Consider the following 21,073-nt stretch of genomic DNA (forward strand, 5'->3'; position numbering starts at 1 on the left):
AAAAAATGTATATGGCTCTCACAGATACACATTTTAAAATATCTGGCCTTCATGGCTCTCTTAGCCAAAAAGGTTCCCGACCCCTGGTTTACACTGTACATTGTTCATATTTGATGTAATCTATTTATTCTCCACATTATTATTTATTATTACACGGGCAATGACAATAAAGAAGTCTATGTCTAATTAGAATCATGCATTATTCAATCTTTTCTTGTTATTATTTTGTCATTTGTTCAAAATTTTAATTTGTTTGTCAAATTTGAACAGAGTCTTTGATATATATAACAACACAAACAACAAATAAACACTGACAAAGCATAACCACTCGCAAATTATTTTTTGTTTATTCCAAAAACAGCTACTTGAGCGTTTGTGTATGAACGAATGGGTACAACAGACCTTTTTTGTGTATGGCATTATCTCATGTACAATGGAACCTTGGTTAGCGTGTTTTGCGGTTCATATAGAAAATTTACAACAAAATTTTGCCTTGAATTGCGCACAAATGTATTGCACGCCTGGTGTTAATAACTCTGTTCTTCATGCGTTTTAATTAATTATGCCAAGTCCTAACTTGTCTCATTGATCAGTCTCATTGATCATGGCTACAAAATGAGCCAAAATGGCGCATAAGGTGGCATCATTTTAATAAAGAAGGTGAGGAACACCATTTAATTCAAGAAATAACAAGAAATAATCCTAGCGAAACAGGAAGGTAGTTTCCGTGTTGATCTCGCTGCCACGTCTCATCTTTGGCAACAATCCCGTCTTCAGTGAAGGCAAAAGTAACCTTAAATGTTTTATTTATTCCTTCATCAATATGCGTTTCCAATGCTTGTAAAACTATTATTGGAAAACTGAAAACATTTTTCACTTTGGATTTCCATTATTTTTAAGAGGAAAATTTTGTTTCAGTTAGAGTACGTTTTGGTTAAAGTCAGACCTCTGTGTTGGCTTATGATGCTAACCAAGGTACCACTATGTTTAAACCTTGTTTAACAACAAAACACAAGTATTGAAGTTATTGATTTCATTTTGTGACACACAGGAGATGAAACAAGAAACTGAAAGAGACTAAGCACTGATTGTTCAGATAATGTTCACATCATTGTACATTTAATATATATATTACCCCGCTTGAGAGTTCCGTCCCGGATCCACCAGTGAATCGTGAAAATCCCAGCATAAAAATATCCATTTGTGACACTCATGCTAGCTTGAAGTTGATGTTCTCCTTTGGTTTCTGATCAATATTTGCAATTAAAGTGACTGTTGTCATTTTTGAATGAGATTCGGCTCCGGTACACTCCCTCTCTCTCTCTTCAATTGCTATTGTTCTCACGCACAATGCATGTTAATCCCCAAATATACCTCACACCTTAATTAAACACATTTAAAGTATGAAATGTACACTATTCACCTCAGCAAACAGCTGTGGTGCTTTTAAGGATCACCCGACAAAAGAAATTGCAGCGTTTGAAGAAAAATCATCATCAGTAAAGAACAAAGACAAACAAGCAAAAAAAAAAACATGGGTGTTTTTAACAGTGGTATGCTGTACATTTTTCCTGTATTATCAGAAATTCTTACCGATTTAGGGTGAATGAGATGTGTTGTAATAAAAATGATTTTCAACAAAATTCTGAGAATTTGTGCAGTATTGCAAATGTGCGGGGATCCACTGTATTAATGCTGCGGTTGCTTCTTCAGGCTTCCCATTAGACCAAATGTGAATGACAGCCGGTGAGTGTTTTTTAATCCCCTGGTGTGGATAGACATTTTAGTTTCTTACACCAAAACCCCCCCAACCTATATAATTCCCTCCAAAAACGGAGTCTGATCCAGTATATAAATAAAATGCCAAAAATAGAAAGATGCTTATAGATCTCTTCGTACATAATTTCGGACTTGAGTGCCGAAGGCCATGAACAGAAGTCATATCTGCTGCCATTTGACATCTGGAGGTGGTTGGGGCGGCCCGCTGAAGGACCCCACACTCCTGGGCAACATTTTTAAGGAAAATACTGTGGCCTGGTCAAAAATAGTATTTTTTTAAAGGATGGGCTTGTCCTGTTGCATTTAGATGGGTAGGTGCTGAAACATGTGGAGATCCTACCTGCAATGCTCTGTCAAACTTTCATGATCACATTTGGACATGACGATAGGTGAAGGGAAGATGGTTGACCTTATGTGCGTGGAGTTTGGTCTTTTTTCCCTTGAACTTGTCAATGACTATCAAGGCTTTGATGGCTGGATAGGCAGCAGGCTGCCAAATTTGAAGTGCTGGATCACCGGGAACTTCTCCAAACACTAGAAATAAATAAATAAAGACAGAATGACTGTCAAAGTATATTTATGGTAAGCATTGTGCATTACATTCACTCATAACAGTCTTCTTTCAGAGAACTATTTTACTTTTGCATGGGAATATGCATGAATTGATTTATGTGATGTACTCCATTGTAACATGATACATGTTCAAATAAAATTTAATTTTTTATGGTTCACTTGCATTCTCCCTAAGAATAACTAATATTATAAATGAAAAATTCTAAAATGTAATTATAAAGTATCAAAATGTCGCAACATTAAAAATGACAAGATTTCCCATTCAGAGAAAAAATGTATTAATCACACACTACATGAAAATGAACTCAATAATTTTCTCACTATATTACCATGTGCATACGAGTGTGGCTTCCTTGTCCCTTGCCTCCAAACCGGCAGGAAGCAAGTTCACTCTGTGCATTGGTTTCAGCATCCTTGGCGCTGAAACCACATGGACTGAGTGAGCCCCTTTGTCAGCCATATAGTCTCTTTGTCTTAGCGGGTGGAGGCGGGGCCGGTAGAATACACGTGCAGAGGAGTGCAATGTAGTAGCCGCGGTCAAATGAAAATTTCACAGCTCTGCGTCTCTTCTGATGAACTCTGAGACGGATACTGCAACGTTGTGCACCCACTGATACTGGTACCAACTCAATATCTTTTTTTCCCTTTCCTTTTTACTGCAATAGATTTAGCATAAAATGCAGGAGATATTAAAAAAAGTATATAATATATAAATTTTTCGAGAATTATATTTATTTAAACATTTGGCCAGAAATATTTCAGCATTCAGAAATCACTCCACACTCTTTATCGCTCTCTGGTTCTACCATATCTTACTTATTGTGTGGAAATATGGGCTAATAACTATAAAAGCAATCTTCACTCGCTAATGTACTGCAAAAAAGGTCAGTAAGGATAATTCATAATGCTGCCTACAGAGAACATACTAACTCCTTATTTCTAAAATCACAAATACTTCAACTTGCTGATATAGTTCATCTACGTATATATTATATCATAATATACTATACTATATTGACACTTACTATGGTACCCATTATGTAACTGAAGTACGAGGTACATTATTTAAAAAAACAAACAAAAAAAAAACCTTAAACTGTATTATGGAAAGCAGGAAGTGAACAAATGTAACAGTTACTGATTGTAAAATTACCAGATGGAGGGGTAGGAATTAATAAGCTTTGCTTCTTCCTACTCCTTTTGGACATGTGGAACTGGGAACTGATTATGGGATGCACTCAATTGTAATCTGATGCATGTTCAAATGAAATAAAACCATTACCATTACCATTTATTGAAAAAGGGCTACTTCATATGAAAGTACCACCAAGAGCAACAACAAAGAGAAAGAGAGGCCGACAAAATGTGTGACAAAGGAATTATGAGGCTGTTCAGTTAGTCATAGTCGTGTGATAAAGACGACTTGAGTCGTTTTAGTTCGTTTAAGTGTTGTAATGCGTATTTGAAAAAGCTGGTTTTAATCAGATTTATTAAATTTGCTTTGTGCATGTAATCGTATTAACTAGCACCTTTTGTTGTTTTTGTCACTCGCCGGTTTTATCAGATGCGAACACATTTCTTAAAAGGTCCAAACTAAGGATCGAATCAACCTTTTTGTATTTATTCGCACTATGCCGATATTCTTGCTGTTTCTATTCTTGTGCCAGCCGCTGGATGGAGTTTAGAGCAATATCTTTGGCTGTGATGCAGTTCAATTCAATTGCATTTACAGTATATAGCACCAATTCACAACAGAAGTTATGTCAAAGCACATTGAGTGGCTTTCCAATCACTTGGGCGACGAAAGTAAAGGAAAGAAACCTTAAAAAGAACCCAGGCTCTGTGGGGTCTTCGTCTCGTCTAGACCAGTTGGGTTGAACTAGAGCTATAGAGTACAGGGTAGAGGGTAGCTCGAGAGAGAAAACAGGATAGAGGGGTTGAGCAACCGGGGAGGGACAAGAGAACGCTGGACACAACAATAGTCCTGAGGTGAACAACAACAGCCTCAGCACCACCAATAACGAACAGATAAATGTGAAGGTGCAATGGCGCCCTTGTCGGCCGCATCTCAGTGGGCAGGGATCACCAACCATACGAGCGAGAGAGAGATGCACGTTCTCCAAAATTGGCTCCAAGTCTTTGACAAAGTCTGGATCCCATTATTTTTGCTCAAGTGCGCCGCTGAGCCAGTATTCATTCATTCCACAGTCCACACTGGCGATGGTAACCTTCATCTGGAGACACAGTTTCCCTGGGGTAGACTGACATGACTTCTAATCCATACCAACAATCCACTAGTGCCCGTGTGATAATAGTAATAGTTTTATTTCATTTGAACATGCATCAGATTACAATTGAGTGCATCCCATAATCAGTTCCCAGTTCCACATGTCCAAAAGGAGTAGGAAGAAGCAAAGCTTATTAAATCCTACCCCTCCATTTGGTACTTTTACAATCAGTAACTGTTACATTTGTTCACTTCCTGCTTTCCATAATACAGTTCAAGGTTTTTTTTTAATAAAAATAAAAGGTAAACAAAATAAAATAAAATAAAATAAAATAAAATAAAATAAAATAAAATAAAATAAAATAAAATAAAATAAAATAAAATAAAATAAAATAAAATAAAATAAAATAAAATAAAATGAATTTTAATCCAATCCATCTGGTACTTTTACAATCAGTAACTGTTACATTTGTTCACTTACTGCCTTCCTAATAGACTTTAATTTTTTTTAATTAATTAAAAAAAAGAATTTTTGTACATTTTTTTATTTTTATTTTTTTATTATTTTTTAATTTTATTTTTTTTGTTCCGTACTGAAGTACAAGGTGATATGACCATCCAATGACATAATGTGTACCATAGTAACTGTCAATATAGTGATATATATAGCACATCATGACTGGTTCAAGACTCTTCATCCTTGTATTTAGCAAACATCAACTGCTTGTATTGTTTCTTGAATTGGCTCGTTGTGACGCTAGTGTGACAGTTTCACAATTGTGTATAAATGATCAGTTTCAGCAATAATTGTGTAGAATATATGCATTTAAAATACTGACAAATCTTACCATGTTTTTTATTAATTCCCTGGGATGTAATTGGTGCTGGTTTTGCTGTGATAATCATCCGTCATGGATTTAATTACATGTCAGTGAATTTATTAATTAGTGTGTTTATCAATTTATTAATGTGTGACTTTTTCCAAGTAGCAGTATGGGCACTGTTTAAATACTAGCACAGATTTAGCACTGGTATCAGATAATATGTAAACCAGGGCCTCTGGAATAGTGGGGCGGGTCCTCCTGGGGGGGCATGGTGAAATGCTGGAATGGGGGTGGGGGGCTGAGTAAACTTAACTTGGAAAGTTGTTGCAGATGTTTTCTCAGATCATTTTATTCATTGATTTTCATAATCAGGTGTTTGTACGCAGAAGGCTGGTGTCAGCTATACTCTTGTATAATTGGTACAGGTCGCTATTATCGTGGCTATCATGGATTATTAGTCGAAAAATACTGAAAGACAAGTCGGATGTAGTATTCTGGTCACTACGCGTCAGTAATGTTACATTGATGAGATACTGACTTACCTTCGCACTGCATGCCACCTCTCATTTTATGGTTTTATGTTCATTGGTCTTTACATTATAATTATAAAACTGCTTAGCCTTTGCATAAACAGCAATGATTTTAAATATAAAATAAAAAAACGACTGGCAAGTAATTCTCAAATAATTAATAGTATCTTAAAAAGTAAATAAATGAAATATTAAATATAATAGCGGTGTCCCAACTTTTTCCACCAAAGGTTGCATACAGAAAAAGCCAGATTTTGTACATAGATATGAGATTATTATGAGATATATCTCTTTAATAATGTTAACGTAAATAACTAATAATAATAAAATAGCAAATAAAATAGTAAATAATACATTTAATGATGTATTTAAATTTTACTATATGTCAAGGGCCAATAGGAAACAAGATGTTCAAAAATGGCCCCTGGCCCACACTTTGGACACTCCTGGTTTGGCCCCATTTCTTTTCAGGAAAGTATCAGTAAGAGTTTTTACTTTATTTTTCATAAAGTTTGTGATTGGTCAAAGTGTAGTACGAATAGATCCAGCATGTAGTCCCTCGTTGCCCAATGGTGGCACATTGTTTTCATCTTATCCACTAGTCTTTGTCCTTTTCCGTATTTCCCAAACAGGTGACTTAAACCACAGAAGAGGCTTTTCAAGCTCTGGCTTCTCCTTGGTTAGTGCAACTCTATGTGTACCATGTAAAGACCGCAAAAATCAGACTACAAATACAGTACATGTACCGTGCCTGAAAAGGTTTTGAGTCTTAAAATATTTTCTTTCAGGCATACGCACTTTAACTTATCAGCTATGACTAAAAATGGACACAAAATAAGTGATACTGTATGGATCTGCGACATGCTCTCATCCCCCCCAAGCCTGTCTGCCACTGTCACAATCCAAATGTGTCATTTCATGCCTCTGGAAGCATTTTTAGCACCCAGCAGACTGAAAAAACGGGCTCCTGCTTTCTCCAGGCGGACTCAAACTCTGCCCCAAAAACCTTGTGTGGGGCCAGCAAAAGGGAGTGAGGAATGCGAGTCTGCTGATGGTTGCTCCAGGCTTGGAGGAACGTTGGGACAGAGGGAGGGGTGGATTTAATGAAGGGAATGGCAGAGGAGGGGGAGGGGGCAGACAGCTTGGCCCCTCAGCTCTTTGGGAAGACTCGCAGGCTGCTCTGGAAAACACAGGATGTGGGCATGCAGGCGGGAGAAGGCTTAGACATCTCCCCATACCCCACCCCCTACCGCCCACACAGAAACCCAAGCACGCACACACACACACACACACACACACACACACACACACAATTACATTCTCTCCATTCCACTCTTAACCCTTTCCTTCTCAAGCAGTCTCGGATTTCTCTACATTTCTTTTCTAAAAATCTGAACTGAACATCCAAAAACTTTTGTTTTTGGGAAGTAAGTTACTTGTAGCTGTAATTTCGAAGAATTACAAGGTTTTCTAGACAGGTATTTATTAATAAAAATATAAAAGTCAATATATAGTATTTAACTATAAGTTGCAGTTCTGCACATTGTTCTGTTTCAGGCTAACACTCGTCAACCCAAAACTACCATTTAAGCAGATCACTGGTAGGTCCAAAGGTCAATTACTTACCAGGCTGATTTTTTTTATTTTTATAATTCAGAATAAAAAGAGGTAGATTTTTTGATTGACTTGATTACATCGATCTATCTAAGCGATAAGCGGTAATCCCATTTTAAACTGAAAATGAATAAAAAATATACACAGCATCATCCACTGTATTTTTTTAAATTGCCTTTTTGTTACATTTCAGTGTCATTACGGAAGGGAGCATTTTCACTCAACCAATCAGTACACAGGATTGTGTCTAGCTCCACCCTCCGCAAGCAAATAGTACAGGGACAGCAGTATGGTGTGCTGTGGTATATTGTTGTATGTTTATGTCTTTTAACATTGCAGGATAAGGGTGGCTCCTTTAAGAGAGTGAGGTGTGTATGCTGTGCTGCACAACCAGGAGGGAGGGAGGGAGGGTGAGTGGGGGTGGGGGTGGGGGGTGGACAGACAGGAGCGGACAGCCACCACAGCAGTGAGTGAAAGTTACTAGTCAACGTTTTGGTGGAGAGCATCCAGTTAGCACATCAGACCTGATGGTAGAAAAGCGTCCTTTAAAAGGAACCTTGGTTCTATGAGTGTCAACTTATTCCTGAATCAACTAGCAGTACACTTCAGTTCTGTTTGCCTTGGTAAGGTTTGGAACATACGCTGACCGGGTTTGTGGTTCACATATGCAGTTGTCCCTCACCACACAGCAGTTCAAATAGAACGTTTTTTCCAAAGATATTCATTAATTAATCATGCTGTTTCGTAGTTGAATACGGACTATTATTTGTTTAAAAAATGCACATTTATGTAAAAGATTGTAAACAGGTTTTCTATGCCATAGCGTTACTACGAAACATTCCATTTGAAGAAGGGATTTTGTTTTGTGGAAATTCACTTATCACACAAAGCATATTTAAGCATTCAGAAGACGCACTGAAATTGACATTGATAATGTAGTTTTCTACACTGGTCACTAGGTGTCACTTACATTACTGGAATCTCCGGTGAGACACACAAGCACCAGACTTTTTATTGCAGGTTTATCACACAACTCAGCCGTGCCTCGTTTATTGCAGTTAATTGGTTCCACACTCAAAAGCGCTATGTGAATTTACACCATGTAGTATTAAATATTAATTAATTGAATATTTATGACTGAATTTCATTTTATGACTTTCTTAATATGTTTTTGTAACATTATTAAAGCGATGCAGGCATGAAATAACACTCCTATTAGTCTTTGTTAACACCACATTGCGCAACAGCAATACGCAGGCTATGGGACCACTGCCAGAACATAAGAGATGTTTTCTAGTCATAGTATATAACAAAGTACCGAGCTCACTAGTTAGCCTCCAATTTGGTTGTTCTAAAGCAGGGGTCTCAAACTCAATTTACTTGGGGGCCACTGGAGCTAGGGTCTGGGTGAGACTGGGCCGCATCAGGTTTTCCCGAAAAAAAACCCCAAAAAAACCCCACATTTATTAAAAACAGAAAAATGAATAAACTTTGCTTTGGTTTCGATTTTCTACAAGAAAAGCTCTGATAAAACATTCCACTGTTCTCAAATATCTTAATTTTTCTACACAAAATAAGATGAAAAATAAATAAACAAATCAAGAATAAAGAAAATCAATCAATCAGTAATAAATAAATACAATAATAATAAAAACTTAAGAAACCACATATAGTTGGTGGGTAGACAAATAATTTTTTTCAGATTAAAATAAACAAAGCATTATTAGAGCCCTGTAGACATGACAAAACACGACTATAGTCACATTTATACTCTTTTTATTTACAACATATTGCGCAACTGCAGGGTCTTGAGACACATGCTAACTCGCAAACTAGAGAGCTAGCGACCTAAACGGTAAGTTATTTCTTTTAAACTTAAATAGCCAAAAACTTACCACTTCCACACGGATAGGGAGGACAACTATTAACAGTTATTTAACCTTTAACATGAACATTAATCAAATGTAATAATTTTTTCTGGGTACATGATACCATACAGCATCCATATCAAACTTGCGCCGGCCACACTAACATTAAACTTTCATATCAAGGCGGGGGCCTCAAACTAGTGTCCTGCGGGCCACATTTGGCCTGCGGGCCGCGTGTTTGAGACCCCTGTTCTAAAGGGTTACATTCGGAGTGAGGAAGAAGAAAAATGTACCACTTCCACACGGAATACGAGGAGATGGTTTTGTTCTCTGTATTATGTTGGACATAATATCTACACATCTTCACACTGGCTCCATGCAGTTGCCTCGTCAATGTAACATGACTGATGCCTAGTGAACAGAGTACTACATATGACTTGTCTTTCAATATGTTTGACTAATTATAGACTATAGTTACAATATAATAGATCATAGTCTATTAGTAGATGATCAACAGCACTCATTTATTAATCGCATTATTTTAACAAAACGCGATATAGCGACGGAACAATATTCGGACCCCAGTGTATCGTGGGACGACTGTGATAACTCATTAAAAACCCTCATATAAACAAAAGCTATTGTTTTGGCCATAACCCATGCAAAGCTGAAACTCAACTCTGAACTCCAGATGTCATTTCCTGTCCGTCTGTCACTCGGCATAAATAATAAGCACGCACATGCACAACACCCATGAAGTGTACTGTACTTGTTAAAACAATTAAAAACCAAAGAGCTGCAACAATTAACCAATTATAATACTATCAACTATAAATTATTTTTTTTTAAAGAATATAAATATGCTCAAATGTCAATATATTTGAATGTCCTTAGTCATCCATGAAAGCAGACTGAAAGCAGAACAAGATATTGACACTCATCGTCTTTGACTTTTGGATGGACATTTTCCCCAACTAACCACTAACTGTGGCTTGGTAATCGATGACTCGATTAATCAAAACAACAAGCTTCAGATTAATCCACAAAGGAAATAATCGTTAGTATGCAGCCTTATTGCAGTTACTATAATTTGGTGTCATTTGCTCATTTTCAAATGAAAAGAATAATAATTTTGCAAATGGAAATTTGTATTTTTAATATTTAAGCCGAAATCTTTTTAAACAAAATTCTTACTTGATGACAAGGAACTTCTCAGAATTGCAATGAATTAGGTTACATTTCCTGTCATTCAAATTCAATACCCTGTAGGGGTGGAGCCAATTCAATTCACTTTCCGGTGAATTGCACAAGCCTGGTGTAAACGTACAGAAATCTATCTCGGCGTCTAGATGTGGTATTTCTATCATTTGATCTATTCAATTAAATTTCATTTCCGTTCTTTCCACATGTTGTACAACTAAGGCAAATGGTGAACAAACAGGAAAGTGGAAGAGTCTCACCTCAGCTTTATACATTCTGATCAGTCCCTGGTTGACTTTGGACCAGGACGGAACAGCACTGATGTTCCACAGCTGATTGGAGTGCTCGGCAAACGGTCCGGTCTTCATCTGGATAATGAAACAAAAGATGGAGGAAGCCGGTATGAAATGTAATGTTACATGTAATGTTACAGGTGTGGCTCCACCATAGTGGAATATTAAAGGGGAGACCTTATATGCTCATTTTGCGTCCCTTTGTATTGAATTGTGGACACCTAGATCTTCCAGAATCTGCACCTATTCAGATGTATTTCTTTGGAATTCGTGCTTCCTGTGAAAACGGTTGGTATTATTCCACCCACGCCCCACCTCAAGGCAAGCCCACTTCTCTGTGGTTGGTAAACACCCCCAAGTGCCTTGGAGGACTTCCGGTGTTGTGCCGCTAGCTGCCGAATCCAACTTTATAGGCGTTGATAAACGGTACAGGAATTGACAATAAACACCGATTTATCTTTTTAAAATGTCCGCTTTTACAATACAACCATATGTCTTGGATCTGGAAGTAGAGACGTGACAATCCAAAGTTTCTCAGGAAAAGAGGTTACTTCAATACGTCTCTCAATGCTAAGTAGCTTTAGCATTTTAGTGTTTTCTACAGCATCGGTGACGTCTAATGTGGTCATTACACGTTTTTTGCGGGACTATGAGTTTTTTTTAAAAACTCGGGTAGACCAGCTGATTGTGGTAGGAAAAGGCTATTAGCAACCCCACTTCCTGTATGCACACTCTATAATGCTACACAGACAAGCTCTTTTGTGCAAAACAAACAAAGCAGTCCAGTGTGAAATGCTGTTGACAGATTAAAATGCATTTATTTTGCTAGTAGGGATTCAAAAACTCCAACCACTTGTGCCTGTTTATGATGTTAGGAATTGTAAACAAATGTAGCTTTCCCTTACACCCAAAGAAACACTTCCTGGGAGCCATTACTGACAAAATCAACACAGAAGCAGAACATGGGGGAGGGCAAAGAGCGTACCTGGCCTACAGTGCATGCCCATATAAGGAAGCCTGCCTGTGTGTGACATCACTAACCTCTAATTTTACAATGCCCTCTGAAACAGAGCGTTTTGAGCCATCCCAAATTTCTTTCAGGACTCACTTTCAAATGCACAAACCTCATTATCTGAAACTTTGGCATCGTTTAACACAAGACTACAACATTCCAAATACATTTACAGGTCAGAAAAGTGGAAAAAGCACAAATATTTCCTTTTTAAAAAGGGGCTTGTACTACACTAGGTCATTCGTAGCGTGCTGGACTTGGGCACAATCAATCAATCATTATTTTCCAAGACATTTTCAGCCACAACAGAGAAGTTATAATGTCATACGGATCAATGCTAGTGACACTTTTCAACTTAATCACTTGTTTTGTCCCGAGGGGCTAAGAGTCCCAAACAGAGTCTGAAAAGTTGCAAAATCTAGCAACAACATCGATTACAAGAACTGGGTTGCAGAACCGGTTTAAGCAGAAATGCTAATTTGACTGGCTGGTAGTGTCACGTGGCGTGCTGTGCCGGCTAAAAGCAGAGAAGCGCTTTGCTGTAATGGGATAAGGTGACATCCACAATCCTTATTTGAGACATGAACACTCGTTTCAGTGTGTTCTAAAGATACAAAAACAGATAAAAAGAGACAGCTCTTTACTGCACGAATTGGGACACCCCATGACATGTCAAAGCCTCGCTACCAAAGATAAACTGGATTTTTTTTTCCAACAGAAAATCTTTTACGTTTTTCTGTGCAAGAGGCACAGAAAGCTGATGATGCAATTCCACAATAGTAGAGAGCATGTGGTGCTCTTGAAGTCGAAGCAGAAGTGCATTTTATAAAAGCACTGTCTGCATCTTTGACTCGTAAAAGAGTGCGATGCAGCAACCAGGAAGTGAAAACCTTTTTTTGTTTTTAAACACATCGTTCCACTGACAGCAAGCAACCCAGATTTCCTCTTATGGGCATGCTCGGGTACACGCTGTAGGCCTGCCCTCCCCTCCCTTCTACTCACTGTGTTAGCACATTGAGAAATGGCTCCCAGGAAATGTTTGTTCAGGTGTGAGGGGACTTTGTTAAGCTTTTCTAAAAAGTGTCAAGCATCAGGCAGAAGTGGTTGGAGTTCCTGATTCTCAACTAGCAAAAGAAAAAGATACTCATCTGTCAATGGCACTTCTCACTGTGAGCATGGACCAATATAAAGATGGACTATCCACCAAACTGTTGCCGAAGTCTGATAGCTTTCCAACGTTACTTGGTCGTGTTGACAAGTCAGAAGAGCAAGCTGTAAGGTATGTCAGTGTCCTACGGGTTTATTTTGTGTAAGTAATCGAATAAAAAGGTGACATGTAACTTATTAGCCATTTACAACAACGATACAGCAAAGCATGCTGGGAAATAGGAAGTGCTGTTGTAAAAACATATACATACAAGTAAATGTAACTACTATTAAGCGCCTTTCTGCAAAGAAACACATATCGGTATCAGTTGATGGAATCAAACATTGTAACCCACTTGCAATTAACAAGGCTGGGGAAGAATAGAATACATTTCCAGGATAACAGGATAATTGACCTTTTTCCAAAGTGCATTATAAGATCAACTTGGCTCTTTTTTTTTACCTAATTTTGCTGTTTTTTTTAAATTCTCAAAATATTTTACATTATATTTATAACTTTCTTCTTGTATAGTGTTCATGAATTTTCTTCTTGTTATATTATGACTTTATTCCCATAATATTTTGACATCATTCCAATATTATAACTTTCCCCCAACCTAATTCTCCAAAACTTATGTTACTTTGTTTTCGTTATTTCTCATAATGTTATAAATTATTATTTTAATATATTTTAGATAATAGGACTTTTAAAAACTTTCTTCTTTAACATTTAAATTCTATGCTACTAATGCTATCTATATATGTATCTATATATATTTCTCAATATATTTAGAATAAAATGCCTTTATTGTTACTATACATATGTATAATGAGATTGAGAGCAGCTCCTTTAGTGCAAACATAGAATAAAATTTTTATTTATTCTCTGAAAATGTGCTTATTTTCATTTCAGTCGTTGTTTTCCAACTTTTTTTTCTTTCAGTTTCATGCCACTAAAATTTTTTGTCGCCTAAAAAAAAATCAGACGTAGGCCTTAATTGGCCCCTAAGCCACACTTTTGGTTTTCTTGGTTCTGTCTGTATATCTGTTTATAGCACCACATGTAGGTGTGCCTTATGTATTACATCGTTTTCACCTCATGAACCGTTCCCGTATGGATGTGACTCTTTACTGATCCAACACTGTGAACTATGTTTTTTTGTTGTTTTTTCAACCGTCCAAACGCCCCTTTGTGGACAGGGCCAAAGCAGGAGTGCAAACTCAGTTCTAAAACAGATTGAAAAAGGTAGTAAACCTTCCATCATGGACAAGTACAACCTTACAGCTTGTTTACTCCGTCTACTGCTATACACACTATAATGTCCCGTGGTCACTGGAAGGCTGCTGAATTTTTCTTTCTTCTCTCCCCAACACGCACCCTTGCTCATACACACACACACACACACACACACACATCATACTCTGTAGTTTACTTTTTGAAAAAAAATGTTGTGCATTTTAATCATAATTGACTGTTCATGTGGCTACTACTCATTCATCTTTCTGTACGCAAATCTGAAAACGCTAAAATAATCATGCACTTCTAACAATAGAACAAAAAAAAAATCTTTTAAAAACCACCAATTTATGAATGAAGTTACACGGTGTTTTCCCTGCCATATTTCCCCAAGAGCTAAAGGAACCCAAACCCAGACCTTGGGGCATCCATCTAACAACCGCTCCTCCTTTTTCCATCCCACCCCCACCACTGGAGAGACTTTCCATGGCCTTGCATGAGAACACAAGGGGGGAGGGGCATGGAAGAGGGAGGAAAAGGGGGGGTGGAGACAGCCCGTATTCCCTGGAGGAAGGAGTGATTCACAGCAGCATGTGTGGAAGGAAGTGACTCATGTTTAGGCCCATGCATGCACGCACACACACATAGCCTTGTGTGTGAATTAAATACTGAGTCTGTGTTGGAATTATCCACACGTGTGAGAATAAGAGGAATATACGCTGGTGAACATATGGAAACAGTATGCTAACAGGCTAATAACCAACAAAACCATATACAGTACGTAATTCTGGGGCTGAGCAACCTAGCAGAAGAATCATAATATTTGTCGTCATATTATCACAATCTTTTAGATCTCGTTTTTAACCTGCCAGTTTCAAAGCACCTGTTCTAAAGACAAAATAAACCATATAAACATACAAAGTAAATAAGGCATATTAAATTAATTGGCTGAACTGTGCAGACTCCACTCGCATTTTCATGCTTTCCAATATAGAGTCGTCCCTTGTTTATCGCAGTTAATTGGTTCCAGACCTGACTGATATAAGCGAAGAAATATTTAATATTAATAAATGGAATATTTTCACACTTAGAGCATAGAAAACCTGTTTATGACTTTCAAAATACTGTTTTTACTATTGTTACTGTTGACATAACACCCCTATATCACTTTTACACTCCTATTATTCTTTGCTTACATCACATTGCTCAGGCTACGGTATCACTGCAGGGACATAAGAATAGCATGCTAGCAAACCAACTAGACAGCTTTCAGTTCATTTATTCTAAATTTAAGAAACGGTTTGAAATGGAGTGACGGAGAAGGAAGAAGCCAAAAAGCTAGCAAATTTTTTTTTGGACTAGTATTAGGCCACATTCAACCCAGGAAACGCATTTTGAGCACCCCTCCTCGCCCCGGGCCTCCTGCTGGCTTGATGTTTTGTTCCAGTTTTGGATCAACATTTACAACAAAAGTGAAAGTTAATGATACTGTAAATGACAATGATGATACCACAAGACGATGCATGAAGAGTCTATCGGAGGAACAAGGTAGGTGTTGCCACACGGACCAATATTATGTTGCTCTACCAGTCTTTACACCACAGACACTCGACAGTAGCCACGTTTTTACATGACCAGTTTTTCTCTTTCCAAATGACCTTTCGGGAAACAATGGTATCCCTGGAAAGGAATATTCCAATCTCTTGTCTACATGCGCCGTGAAAATCCAACAGAATAGTCAATAGGGCATGCCCAGTAAAATGTAAACATCAACATCACGTGATACCGGCTTCCCCAAGTTTTTCTTTCACTTGTTGGAATAACAATAACAATAAGTTTTTCGTCCGTCCGGTCTTGAAATTTACTTTGAATCAAAAACAAACTTTGCTTAGTCCAGTGCGGATTGCTGGCCTCCATTTTTAAAAGTGAAGAACGTCTGGATCTGCGTGTTACGTCATATCTGAGCATGCGCTGAAAGAACGCACCCGGGATAAATTCAAACAGGAAAAGAACAAATTCAATCTTGCTAATATTTTATAATTAAACTCAGGACATGTTTTATATAGATATATATTCTCTTTTTTAATAAAACTGCACTTGTGAATAAAGTATAGAAGGGTTTAGATTCTGTTTCACAGATGGCAGTAATGGACACCAACCGCCAATAAACAACAGAAGAAGAAAAACACCACGAAGAAGAACACACCCTGACAACTTTCCGTTTGAGCGGGTAAAGATACCTCAATCGGATTGGTTAAAGGAATATTCCATCCCTGTTCAATTCTTTCCGTTTGAGCAAATAAACCAAATGCAATTGGAATATTTGGGTCCATGTATACTATTGACATAATGGCTATTGACATAATATTTGCAAATGATGATTAATAAATGTTAATTATAAAAAGTGATATTGGATAATTCCTCACGGCACACCTGACGGTTTCTCAAGGTACACTAGTGTGCCGCGGCACAGTGATTGAAAATCACTGATCTAACCTATCATCACCAGAATCTGAACAAACCTTAGCTCACAGTACAAAGTGGGTGGGGAATCCACTCTTGATGGGGATGTCATACATCTCAAAAAATCCAACTATCCCTTCAAAGTGAAGTATTTGTCAGCTGATCAGAAGTTTAAGACCACAGCCTTCCTAAGCTAAAATATCTTCTATATATCTGACACTGTTATGATCTTTCGATGGCAAAGGCAAAAAAGCTTTCTCTCTTTGAACGCAGTGGAATTATTGAGCTGCATAAGCAAGAACTCTGGCAAAACACCATTGTTGTGAAGGTGGACTACAGTAAGACCGACATTTCTTCAAAAATAAGAGTTACGGAACAAAAAGTTGTAGACCCAAAAATATGTCATTGGCCCTGAGCCAGGGGACCATCAGAAAGCATCTGAGAGAAGACCTTGTCTCCTTCAAGACCACAACATTGGCCATTTGGAATTAGCACGAGAGCACCAAACATGCGGCATTGAAAGGTGAAAGAAAGTTTTATTCTCTGATGCCAAAAAAATGTATGGCTTTCAATGTTACTGGCATGACAAAATGTTTTCTAAACGGCACACTGGAGCCATCGAGATCCAGGCTGCTTTTTCCTTCAACAGAACAATGGAGCTTCGGGTTGTGCAGGGGCGTCAAACGGTAGATGGCAATGTGGAAATGTTGCAGGCGGCATCCCTCATGACTGAAGAGCTTCGTCTGTGTGGTAATGACTGGCTTCTTAAACAGGACAACGCTGCACTTCAAAATGCCCGCCTGACAAAAAAATTCTTTCTTTTGGACCATCCTGCATGTTCTCCCGATCTAAATCCAACGGAGAACATTTGGGGGTGGATGGCAAAGGAAGTTTACAAAAATGGACATCAGTTTCAGAAGGTGGATGCGCTTTGGGAAGACATTTTCACCACCTGGAGCAACATTCCCACTATCCTCCTGGAAACACTGGCATGAAAAGTACTCGAATGGTTCAGCTATTCACCACTGAGTAACTTTTATTGAACATTGCATTCGTATTTCATTGGGGTTTTGTTTTCTTTTTTCGATTTGATGCCAAAGTGCTCAATTCTGGTCACATTTTTCTCAATTCTTGAGGTGTTTTCATGTCAAATGTTCAGACGGGTCTCTACATGTTTGTACTTGAGCAGGGGGGCCTTGAGGGCACTGCAGGATCTCAATCCATTACAGCAAAGTGTCTTACTAATGTTTTTCTTTTTGACTGTGCTCCCAAACTCAACCGGCGCCTCCCTTGACATTCTGGGCTGCTCCCTCACCTTCCTCACAATCATCTTCACCCAACCAGCTGAAATCTTACATAGCGCTCAAGAGTGAGAGTGACTGAATGTTAGCTTGGATTTCTTCCATTTATCAGTGATGGCACCAATAGTGCTCTTTCTCCCCAAACTTCTTGTCCATCCATTCATTTTCCATACACTAATCTATTTTCTATGCCGCTTATTCTCACAACCATCAAACAACCATTCACACTCACATTCACACCTATGGACAATTTGGAGTCGCCAATTAACCTAGCATGTTTTTGGAATGTGGGAGGAAACCGGAGTACCCGGAGAAAACCCACACATCCTCAAGAATAGAGAACATGCAAACGCTTTGAAAAGCTTTAGATTGGTGCAGCATGTGAGGGGTGACCACTTGGCAGGGTGTGGTGAGTTTTTAGGGCTCGGTCGCAACCTGCTGTACTTGCAAATGTGGGCAAAATTTGGGGATGAGTACCACCTCAGTAAGGATTTGGGAGCATGCAGACACTGCAGCACTTTTAGTGCAGGAGGAACTTTCGGCATGTGCGGGGCTGTATCGGGCTACGGATGACTTTTGACGCACGTGGCCTCTGAAACCACTTCTGGCTCTGTGAGCACGCACGTCGCGTTCATGTCAGTCTCGACACTTCCACTGTCCGGCTGTGCAATGACCGTGAGTGAGCGTGTGCGCCGGTATTGGCATCAGCATCGGCTGATTTCACTCAAGGATGGTTGGGATCGGTATCGGCGGCATGAAACCCTGATCGGAAAAACATCCTGAGTGTCAAGGCTATGAAAAATTTTCAAAAATATGGAATATCGCTCCAGGCGGGATAGTGGCCTAAAACTTTCAGGTTTCCTGAAGAGATGTCATAAAAGTGGCTTCGGCAGTGGCGAGTGTTCAAGTTCCAAAGCTCCTTTGCTAAGTTCAGCTCTCGCATACGCTCCTTGAAAATGGGGTTGTTTTGTTTAGTTTGGGTGTGGCTAACACCAATTTCCCTTCCAGGATCAATAACATAAGCATGTCAACTAAGTACTCAGTCAATTCGCCAGTTAATCCACCAATATGAATTATGATATATTCAAAGTGTGGGTATTCATAAGAGTAACGGAAACCTCTGAAAACAATTTTGCGTGTGTGTATTCCAAAAGTAAATAAATTCCCAAAGTATGTTCCTACACGAAAAGGTTTTATGCAGAGAAAAAAACGGAGGCCCCTTCGCACCCTTTCAGGACTGTTTGAGGGGTGGAAGAGGTCAAACGGGGGAGGAGGAGAAGGAGGGAAGGAGGCGGTGTGTCTGAGTGGGAAGGAGGAAAAGGATGTAGCTTGCTCAACCGACACCCTGCCCTCTACTTTCCTCCCCTCCTTTTCCTCCAAACACCAAAAACAAAGCGCGCAGTTGCTGCTCTGGCACACAACCAACAGAATCCATCTGCTTTCCCCTGTCTGTTATTTCCTCAACAAAAGCACATTCAGCTGTGGAGTGCGGCTACGTAGTACAGTACATATGTATTCTTACTCTACACAAACTTGAGCACGGAACAACAAATAATTCATAATCAAGACTTCAGAGGTGTACCGATCTCTGCCACGGTACACATTAAGCAAGGGACAGGGAGTGTTAACGGCATCGAGTGATCAAAGTCCCGTGTTTGGAAACACTCGGGCTTCCCGATTTAAAAAAAAAGTGACTAAAATGAATGCACTGTGCCGCCATTGTTCAGTAGGAATGGGGCGGGCTACAACTGGAAGTATTAATAAGAAACTTTTTCCTTTATTTACGGCTCCATCATCCACTGTCGGATGTAGCCCTCCTAACGTATCTACCATCCATGTCCAGGCTACTGGGAAAGAAGCTCATGTGTTAGTTACCAGTGGCGGCTGTGTCAGCAGTCCAACAAGGATGCATCTACGTGTCATGGAGTCTCACTTTAGTACCTAGAACCCCACTGTGCTTGATGGAGTATTCCAGCAGGGAGGTGGACGCCAGGGCATGGGGCACTCGTAAGGGGTACCCCCTTGGGAGGAAAACCCTAAAAAAAAAACATGTCTTGCCAGTGCGTCAGTACAGTAAAGTCTCGTTATATCGATATCGGTTATAACGAATTACTACTTATTACGATACTATTTTCATTTCCCGGCAAATTTCTAGTCTTTTATGATATAATTAGTTCCGTTAGTACGATACCCGGTTATTATGATAATCCGGTTACTACGATGCCCTTTTCATCTCCCGCCAGCCAATTTGGTCTGCTTATATCGATACAAAAGCAGCTTAAATCAATCTTTGCTTAAGGATTTCAATACCAAAAAAGAACACGGCGAACGGCTGCTTCCAGTCAACTTTATTTTTCACACTTCCACCACCAGAGTGCCACATAGCTGGCCAAACACATGCCTGCAACAGAAGAACCAACTGACATAGCATACACACCTATTCCAACGAAGACACAAGCGTACAAATACATGTATTTAATTGTGTTGTATTCCGATATCTTTTTATCGCTTGCAATAATCACTGTTTTTCATATGTACATGCTGGCGTTCGTGGTTTCTCTCGTGAGAGTCGGTGAGAATCGGTGTGTGTGCTGTGCTCTGGTGGTGGAAGTGTGAAAAATAAAGTTGACTGGAAGCAGCCGTTCGCCGTGTTCTTTTTTGGTATTGAAATCCTTAAGCAAAGATTGATTTAAGCTGCTCGACATTGTTCTATACTATAGAACAATGTTGAGTGCATTATTGCCCACTTTTAATGCAGTTCGGCGCAGGATCGGATATATGGATAGTCCGGTTATATCGGTATTTTTTCCGACTCCTGAGAATATCGATATAACAAGACTTTACTGTATATGGCAAAAAAAAAAAGCCTCCCGCATAAGAAAGATAAGAAACATAGCCCTTTAAGCACCAAAATTGTGACAAGCAACATTGCTGAATATAACAATATGGAACCAACAGTAGCTAATACTTTAATGGTAGACATCTGTAACTTTTAATCTAAGCAAA

At 38.8% G+C, this 21,073-nt stretch overlaps 1 protein-coding gene across 1 annotated transcript in view; it reads right to left on the minus strand.

The window, feature by feature from the left end:
• Positions 1–2,068: 2,068 nt before the first annotated feature.
• Positions 2,069–21,073, minus strand: part of ptpa (protein phosphatase 2 phosphatase activator) — a 30,947-nt gene continuing 11,942 nt past the window's right edge. The window contains exons 10-11 of the mRNA XM_058056103.2: positions 10,876–10,983; positions 2,069–2,313 (exon numbers count right to left, since the gene is read on the minus strand). Coding sequence (XP_057912086.1) covers positions 2,239–2,313; positions 10,876–10,983 — 183 coding nt within the window. The 3' untranslated portion in view covers positions 2,069–2,238. The remainder of the gene's footprint in view (positions 2,314–10,875; positions 10,984–21,073) is intronic.

The sequence above is a fragment of the Doryrhamphus excisus genome, linkage group LG19 (genome assembly GCF_037039965.1).
Source record: "Doryrhamphus excisus strain RoL-2023G ecotype Guam linkage group LG19, RoL_Dexc_Guam_v1.1, whole genome shotgun sequence".
Lineage (NCBI taxonomy): Eukaryota > Metazoa > Chordata > Actinopteri > Syngnathiformes > Syngnathidae > Doryrhamphus > Doryrhamphus excisus.